This window comes from Galeopterus variegatus, unplaced genomic scaffold (assembly GCF_000696425.1).
Source record: "Galeopterus variegatus unplaced genomic scaffold, G_variegatus-3.0.2 Scaffold3674, whole genome shotgun sequence".
Taxonomy (NCBI): Eukaryota; Metazoa; Chordata; class Mammalia; order Dermoptera; family Cynocephalidae; genus Galeopterus; species Galeopterus variegatus.
This window is the reverse complement of record NW_007729785.1, coordinates 133029-141775: the sequence shown is the minus strand read 5'-3', so window position 1 is coordinate 141775 and position 8747 is coordinate 133029. Positions and strand designations below refer to the sequence as shown.

The following is an 8747-nucleotide window of genomic DNA, read 5'->3' as shown; positions in this document are numbered from 1 at the left end:
GTTGAAGAGCAGCGGGCTGGGTACAGAGGCTGATGGGCCTCGCTCACCTGCCTCTGGCCCCGGGCTGGGGTCCTCACCCAGCAGCTCAGACAGAGCCTGGACCCAAAGCCCACGTGTCCTCACCCACCCCAGGACCACCACCCACCCTTCCTCTTCCTTGGGCAAGAGGGGAGGTGAGAGGTGGAGCTGGGGTCTACCCCCTTGTCTGACCAGGTGAGAGAGGCCAGGCACCAACGACCCCCAAGTGCATGCCGGGGCCCTGGGGCTTCCCACTCACAATCAGATGCCGAACACACAGCTGGACTGCACACCCCTTTTATTTAGACCATCTCCTGGGCGCTTAGGGATCCCCACAGCGGCCCTGTGAGCAGGGGGCGCCCCGTCCACAGCGGAGAGAAGGGAGGGACTGCTGCCCAGGTCTCGGCGGATGCAGGGGGCTCAGAGCAGCCCCAGTGGTGGCCGGCATCAGGCCCAGCCGAGCAAAGCCTCCCTCACCGGCAAGGTCATTTCCCATCCACCAACCCAGACTTTCCCACCACTAAAGCAGGGGCCACGGGGGCAGTGTCCCGCAGGAATCGCCAGGGCTTGGGCGCAGGCCTCACTTCTGCGTGATGATGCGCACAAACTCCTCATAGTTCACGCGCCCGTCCTGGTCGGTGTCAGCCCCACGGATCATGGCATCCAGCTCCTCCTGCTGTAGCTGCTCCCCCATCTCAGCCATGGCCTGCTTGAGCTCATCCACAGTGATGTGGCCGTCACCGTCAAGGTCAAAGACGCGGAAGGCGGCCCGCAGGGCTTCCTCGCTGCTGCCCCAGGCCTTTGTCCTCTTGGTTATGGCTGCCAGGAACTCCTGGAAGCTGATGGCACCATCGTGGTCTGTATCCACCTGGGCGATGATCACCTGCAGCTCGGCCTCCGAGAGCTTCATGCCCAGGGTCTCCATCACCACCCCCAGCTCCTGTGTGTTTATGGTGCCATCCCCGTTCTTGTCAAACGTGGAGAAGGCCACCTTGAACTCAGCCACCTGCTCCTCAGACAGCTCTTCGGCCATGCCTGCGTCCCTGCACCTGCGGAACTTCTGAGCTTATGCCAACAGCTGTCCACCTGCTGCTCCCAGGGCTCAAGGTCCAGGATCTGAGCAGCGTCTGTGGAGGGCAGAGTGGCAGCGAACCCCGTCCTTTTCTGCAATTGGAGCAAAGGGAGGAGGAGGGCTCTCCACCCTCCACATGTCCTCGGGCGAGATCCTCCTCCCAGGGAGGGACAGACCAGCTGCAGCAAGAAATGCAGGAATGGGAGTGGGAGGGCCGTGGGGAGAGTCCCTGGGAACCCAGCATGGGGGTGCGATGGGGCAGGATGGCAGACCCCCCACTCCAGGAGCATGCTGCCCAGGGAACGGTTTCCTCTGCAGCTGATTCTCACAGAGACCCTGACCACACTCCCCCAGCTTTACAGAGACTGAGGCTGGGGAGGAGCCAGGGGTAGTGAAGACTTCCCAGGGGCCAGGCAGGCCCCAAAGCCGTGGGAGGCTATTGGGTATCTGTGGGCTACAGCCCAGCTCTTGCCTTGAGAGTGGAGCTGGTGGAAGAGGGGTGGGTGGCAGCATCAAGTCTGCCTGGGTGTGGCTGTGGGCTTCATCAGACTCCCAATCCAGGTGGCAACGGGTCCAGAGATGGAAGACGGGGCTCGCTGCCTGTAGCTTCCAGAGAGCAAGGGGCTGGGGTTGCTTCAGAACCATGGCTGGTGATGAGAAGTGTCTATTAAATGAACATGAGATGTGTGCTTTCAGAGGTGAGAGAAAGCCTTTTTGCTCACCCTGGATACTCCTCCTCTAACTCAGTGATTCCTACAATTCCATTCCATTGCTAAGTCCAAGGTCCTCTGTGCACAGGATTCCTGGGAGGGGAGCAGCAGGTGTTCCATTCACAGGGAGTAGAGACACTGACCTTGAAGTCTTGCTGTGGGCGTACCCACTGGGTACGCCCACGTGGCCAGTGCAGTCCAGCCCAGAAGACACTGAGGGGCAGGAAGCTGCAGAATGGGGTGCCCGCCACGCAAACTTGACTCACTTCATGGTTTTACTAAGCATTAGCAACCCATCTGGGGACCTCCCAGGACCCTCCATCCAGATCTTTTTGCTGGAAGGAAACAATCCCTGCCCACTGCCTGGAGCAGCAGGGTTTAGATCCAGAGCTCCTCCCTTGGAAAACCATCCCCAAATCCTTCCAGTGGTGGGACCCTCACTTGTGAGGTGATATTTGCCTTGGAATCCACATGATGACTTCCTCTAGCAAGTCCTCTCTGGTCTTCATCGACTCCTATTCCCTCCCCTACTCCATCTGTATATAAAGAACAAACTCCTTCACTCTCCTCCTGAGAAATTTTATAAATTCCACCTCTCTTGGTTGAGCTGATTTAAAAGACCAGGTACTCTCTCCTTCCCTAAAGGGCAACCAAACAAATGCTCCCCACCCCTCAGCAAGGAACCTCCACCCCACACCACCCCCAACACCAGGGGGACACAGAGGGAGAGAGAGACTCAAAGAAAAATGTTCCAATTGTCTAACTCCTTTTATAAAGACATTTTGAAGAAGGGCTGCCATCTCATCTTTGTGCTGGAATAGTACAGAGACCTCAATAAATATTGAGCAATCAATTTCTCAATGAAACTGACAACCAGTTTTGGGTGGAGATGTCAGTCCAGACGGGAGGCCAGGACAGGGAAGCATTCTGCCTGGTAAGAGGCACAGGAAGGGTGGAACTCTTAATAACTAGATTCAATCCAGCACCTTAATTTTTTTTAAGGAATATTTGAAGATATAAATCTATATTTGATATTTCTTTTTCTTCTCATCTTATTAGCAGGACCTGTGATTAAAATTCAAATGCTTAATAATTATTTTTTTATTATCTTTCCTTGGTATGAGATAATACTTTGCAAACAACATCAGGAGACCTGAGCTCCTGGTTCCAGTTCTATCACATATGTGGAAACTTGTGTCTCAATATCTTCATCTATAAACTAGGATAATACATGCACCTTATCTAATCCAAGTACGTAGGATCACAGTAGAAAGTGCAGAACCAATAGGTGTTTTTATGCTATGGTAAGTCTCATGTTCAATGACAAGCTGGTTCGTGTTTGCTGTAAATCAACACTCAAGAAAATACATACTTGCAGGAGGAATTCACTCTACATTTTATTATACCTTTCCTGATTGAACTGAAAACTTAAACTTGTCCACCTCGAGGTTTGGGTTAAGTCCAACAGGCCGAGGCTCTGAGTGCTGCTGGCTTTTAAACATCTACTCTGCCAGGCACAGCTCTATACGGAGCAGAGGCTTCTATTTAGAAACAGCCTCCAGTGAGTCTCGTTGTGGGACAGGAGATGATCATCCTTTGTGTGATGCTCATCTTCTGGACGAAGAAGTGGCATTTCCAGAAGTCCGTGACTTCTGGGTGAGGCTTCTCCATCCTCAGTCTGCCATTTAGGTCCTGTTTCCTCTCCGATGTAGCGCTTTCTCTTTTCAGAGCATGAGCAAACTCTGAAATCATTTCCTGAATCCTTCCCGCCCAGCCTCCTGCCTCAGTGAGCCAGCAGTCAGTGGCACTGGCCCAGCCTCCGAGGGGGACGTGCTGTCCCCTCCCCTGTGGGTCAGCTCCAGGGATGGTCATTCGTGAGTGACCCACACTGAGGCGGGGCTTGACACAGTCAAGGGGCTATGAAATGGGGACAACATGGCATTTGCTGCCAAACCTAGGCTAACTGGATGGAGCCCCTGGTTGCTCTAGTGGTTTAATTCACAGCAGCCGGGGTGCAGAGCTTGCCTGGCTCTGTGGAGGAGATGGCAGAAACCCAGCAATGCCTAAGTGCCGTGGGTGTCTTTCTAGCAAACAAACATTCGCAGGCTGCATCCCCTCCTAGGCTCCCTGTGTGATAAAGGCAGCAAGGGCTACCGTCCATCCATCCCACCAGTGAGGAGCCTGAGGTTGGAAATGGGGTGGCCACTTGCTGCAGGCCCTGTCACTGAGCCCCCTGGAGCCACTTGAGAAGCAAACCCAGGCAGATCCATGAGAGAAGGGGAGAATGCACCACATCCAGCCCTGGCCATGTGAGGGACACCAGGAAAGTGCTGGAGGCTGGGGAGAGCTGCAGCTGACAGGCGAGGCCAGGCGAGAAAAGGGAGGACGTGCAGCAGGGAGGAGACGAGCAGGCCAGCTTGTGGGAGCACTTGAGCCCTTTGACCGAGCGCTGGGGGTGGATCCTCCTCCTCAGGACTCACCCCCACTCCTGCCCTCTCTCAGGTCATCCCCTCATGGAAACTCAGCTCTTCCTAGTGAGGTCTGTGGCCCTGGAGGAGAAGGGGCCTCCTTCATGAAAGAGGATTGAAGACTCTGCAGATGATACAGGAAGGATGAAAACCTCTCCAAGGAGAGCTGGATGAGTCCCCAAGGACAGGAAGGGGAGAGTCACTATTCATTGGACTGCCTCGTGCAGCAGCCGTGTGTGCACATGTGAGTGCATCTTGCATGTTTGTGCGTGTGCAGTGTGTGTGCATGTGTTGGGAGGTGGTATGTGGGTTGGTGGTTGTCCTTCTGCACAAGCATTTAGGGCAAATGGTTAAAGCTGACTGCAGCTTTCACAGTGGCTCGACCCCAGGAACAAAACTACACTCAGGTTCTTCCACTACCTTTTGGCGTCTGTGGGTGAAACACTCATGAGAAGCCAGTCAAACAGGTCTTGGAACGCAGACCAAAGTGGGGACTCTGCTCTAGGGCCTTGCAGGAACCCGATTTCACACTGCCTCTGCACCTCTCCACAGCGTTGACACAGCCCGGCTCTCCCTGGGGGAGTGAGAAGGAGCCTGTGCAGAGAGTGGCCGTGTCTCCACAGGAAGGTCCCGCCTCACCGAGCACATCAGCATTGCAATTGCCTCAGCAATGAGCAGTAGGAATGCCCAGCTCCAAACCCCTTTCCTGCGTACCCCTAAACAACACACTACTCTCTGCAAAGGCAACAGCACGTGGTTCAGATCACTGGAACTGGGGAGCCGGGGTCGAGTCGGTGTGGCTGTGGGCAAGCTGCTTGACCTCCCCAAGCTCTCCCTCAATGCTGGCACTGGAGAGGAGGTGATGCTGGAACCTGCCTTGCAGGGTCCTTGAGAGCCTTGCAGAGCTGCTGGTAAGCACGCGCTCAGCGGTAGGAGCTGCCGCCGTGGCTCCCCGCGCCAGCTCTGCTGGGCACCGCACCTGGCTTGTCTCCTCTACACCATCTCCTCTCTGGTCAGAGGATATGTATCCTCACAGCAGACCAGGGTGGCTGTTTTAAGTTCTCAGAACGTCTAAGCAGAGTCAGGAAACACCTGACCTCACACTCACTGGGGCCTGTGCTGACCTGCTTCCCGCCTCCATCTCAGAAGCTGGAGATAGCCACTCCATTTTAGATCCCTGTCCAATCAGCAGTGGGATTCTTGGGCTACGAAAATATAAGGTCACACCTGGGGGTCCCCTGGGAAAAGGGCAGAGGCCCCACTCTCACGGAGACTGTTTGTGGGTTCTCTTTCTGGGGAGGCTAGGCCTTGGGGCGGGCACGGGTTACTGTTTATCTGGTGCCCGCAGTCTGCCTGGACCTGCTGGGCTAGTTGGCAAGAGCAGGCCTTCCCTTCTCTTCTCTGGTGATGGCACTCCTGGGATCTTGGTGGGACACACAGGGCTCTCTGTCCCAGACCCAGAGCCTCTTCATCCATCCCCACACACCAGCCCCTATTGTCCAGCACTTTCAGAGGGGTGTTTTGAGTGAGGTATTTTTCCAGATAACTGAGGCATTTAACTCTGACCGTCTCAGATGGAAATCTTTCTAAGGTGGATTTCATGTTTTATTCCCCATTGTTTTAAACAAATCAGGTGGAATAGAACTAGTTAAAGTTGATTGATGCAACCCTCAGTCCTGTCATAAGGCTGTGCTGCTCATGGGCTTGCGTGGGGTCTGTCTGCCGCAGGGGCAGGCCTGGTCTGCTGGGATTTCTTCCGTCTGCTGTCCAGGGTCACCTGTTATTCTCTTGTGGATTCCCCTCAACGTGCCCTGTACTTCTCTTCCTTTCAAAGCTATTATTGGCAGAACTTAAGGCAGAATTCAAAGTTGCAAGGAAAAAAACAAGTTAACCAAGTTTGTAAATCAGCAACTTCCATCTAAAAACAATAATATATCAATTCTTCTGAGGGTGATGCTCAGGGCTGCCAGTGTATTTCTGGATTCAGGACTATCTTCCGAAGCATCAAGATGGCTGTAAGCCTCAACGCTGGATAAAAACAGGGATTATCATCATCACATTAACTGCTGTAACACATATACACACAAATCCTTTGGGGGAGTTTAGATCTAAATAACTAAATGCAAATAGATGGATACCCAACGAAAAAGTCAAGATAGAAATATATTTGCATAATTATGGAAACCCAGAAGTTATAAGAGAAAAGTTAGACATATTTCACTATATATTTTTAAAACTATCATATGAGCAGCAAAGACTATAAACAAAGAAAAAAAATAGATCTGGGGAACATGATAAATATACAAATTATTTAATATGCAAAGAGCCCTTAAATTTTTAAAAACAACTCAATAGAAAAATGGGCCAAGGATATAAATAGCCAGTTCACAAAAGAACAAATCTTAGTGGCCAGAAAACATATTTAAAAGATGGTAAAATGCAGCAGTAGATAGAGGAGTGCAAATTAAAATAATGAGATATGACTTTATGCCCAATCTGCTGGCAAAATTGAATTAGCTAAAACATCTACTGCTAGAGAAAATACAAGGAAATGGATACCAACCTACACTGCTTGTGAAAAGGTCAAACATGACAACCTTTTTCTTAGTGTCATGCATTAACACTAATAGCAGGATCATATAAGCATGAACAAAAATCTAGGTGTTAATGTGGGTTGTGGGCTGGGAGGTACCGAAGTGCAAGAAGGGGGATGAAAAAGGCCATCTGATATGGTCTTTCTTTTTTTTTTTTTTCCCCTTTTTTTTGTCTTTTTTCGTGTCCGGCAACGGATCGCAACCCTCAGTGTCATACCCGGACCGGACCGGGACCAGCAACGAGATCACAACCCTCGGTGTCGCGCCCACACCTCGCTCAGCCAGTGAGCGGGAACCGGTCTGTATGTGGGATCCGAACCCTCGGCGGGAGCGCCGCCGCGCTCCCAAGCGGCACACTGTAGCAGTGCGCCACCGGGCCGGCCCTGATATGGTCTTTCTATGTAGGTGTGTATAAGGACAAAAAAATAGAATAAAATATTTTTAAAGAACCCTTATTTTGCTGCGTACCTCCTATTTCTGCAATGGCTCATTTATTTTCTTCACAAGCCCAGGCCTGAAAGAGCTCCCATTTTTAAGAAGGAAATCAAGAGAAGCACACTTAGCTGGATAAAATTTTAAATATTGGATTTCCATCCCAGGGATTTTTCAAAAGAAAAGCATTCTCTTTGCACGAATTGAATTTCCCCTGATGGCAATCTACAGAGTTGCTTGAGAACCACCCGGCCTCTGGTCCCATAGGGCTTCCAGCCAGAAGGGGAAATCCTAGACCCCAATACCAGGTGAGTCCCAGGAAGGGCTTCAGCAGGTCTCTTGTTTCCTTCATTTTAGCTGCACCAGAGGGACTGTCTTTTCGGCTTCTCAAATAGGCCATGATTTGGTCTTGATTTTTTTTTAAGTTGCAAGTTTGGTGTCTTTTAGTGTCTCCTGGGAAACATTTAACATGTCATAGAAGTTTCATAAATGTGAAACAAGCAATTATGTTCACTTTGGGGGGAACACTTGGTCTGTTAGCAAAGCACAGAAAATCTGTGGCCTCCACAGACACGTGGGAAGTTGTCAGATTCCCCAATCCCATAACAGTGCAGTTAAGCTGTAATAGCATGTGACACATTCCCTAAAACACGGGATTCATGTGCTTGGATTAAAAAATACAAGTTCCTGGGTCTGAGGGGTGCTGACAGCACAAGTACAGATTTCCTGGCTGTGAGACCGCAACATCTTGACCTTGTCTGGCATCTGACGTGATATGGTTGAGGCTTTGTCAGGACCAGGCAGTGCTGGGGACATTGGCTAAATTCTGGAAAAGCATCAGGCCTCTGAGATAAGGCATTTAAAAAAAAAAAAAAAAAAAGCACAATTCAAAACTAGCCAAGGAAAATTGGGGAGCAGGAAAAGTTTATCTTTCTTTACCCAGAAGGTTCCCAAGGGCAAAGCTCGTGAGCCCTCCGGGGGGGAAAGCACTTCCCACGGCCTTCTCTTCTGCTGCTCGTGGGCCAGCCCTGGTGGAAGAGGCTTCTGAATGTTATGTTGTTCAAATGAAAGGAATGAACCATGGACCCAGCCCCGAGGTGGGAGAACAGGGGCTTGGGAAGGGAGAGCGGGACATGGCCAAGCTGCCGTGGCCTCAACAAGACCTGGTCCTAGAGGAAGACTACAGTCCAGGAGCCAGAAGACTCGGGTCTTGGTGGACCGACACCTCACTAGCTGTGGGCCTTTGAGGAAACTGCAAGTCTCCGAGTTTTAGTTCCTTCAACTGTAAAAGAAGTCACAGGGTCTCTACGCCAATACTGTGTGGGGCTGTCGTGAGAAGTAAACAAGAAAGTGCCAGCAGCCTATAAAGCACCATACAAAGGAAAGGGGCTGGTTTTATTCTCTTCACCATCAGTTCCACCCTCTAGACTGCCTGGCCACCCCGTCAGTGAGT

General features: G+C 51.4%; 1 protein-coding gene across 1 annotated transcript; it reads right to left on the bottom strand.

The window, feature by feature from the left end:
• Positions 1-299: 299 nt before the first annotated feature.
• Positions 300-1150, bottom strand: CALML5 (calmodulin-like 5). Its single transcript, XM_008585692.1, has one exon. The coding sequence runs from the start codon at positions 1049-1051 to the stop codon at positions 599-601; it is 453 nt and encodes a 150-aa protein (XP_008583914.1). The 5' UTR covers positions 1052-1150; the 3' UTR covers positions 300-598.
• Between the last annotated feature and the right edge of the window lie 7597 nt (positions 1151-8747).

What these genes read in the sequence shown, in the direction of transcription:
- CALML5 (XM_008585692.1), bottom strand. Translation starts at nt 1,051, where the DNA reads ATGGCCGAAGAGCTGTCTGAGGAGCAGGTGGCTGAGTTCAAGGTGGCC.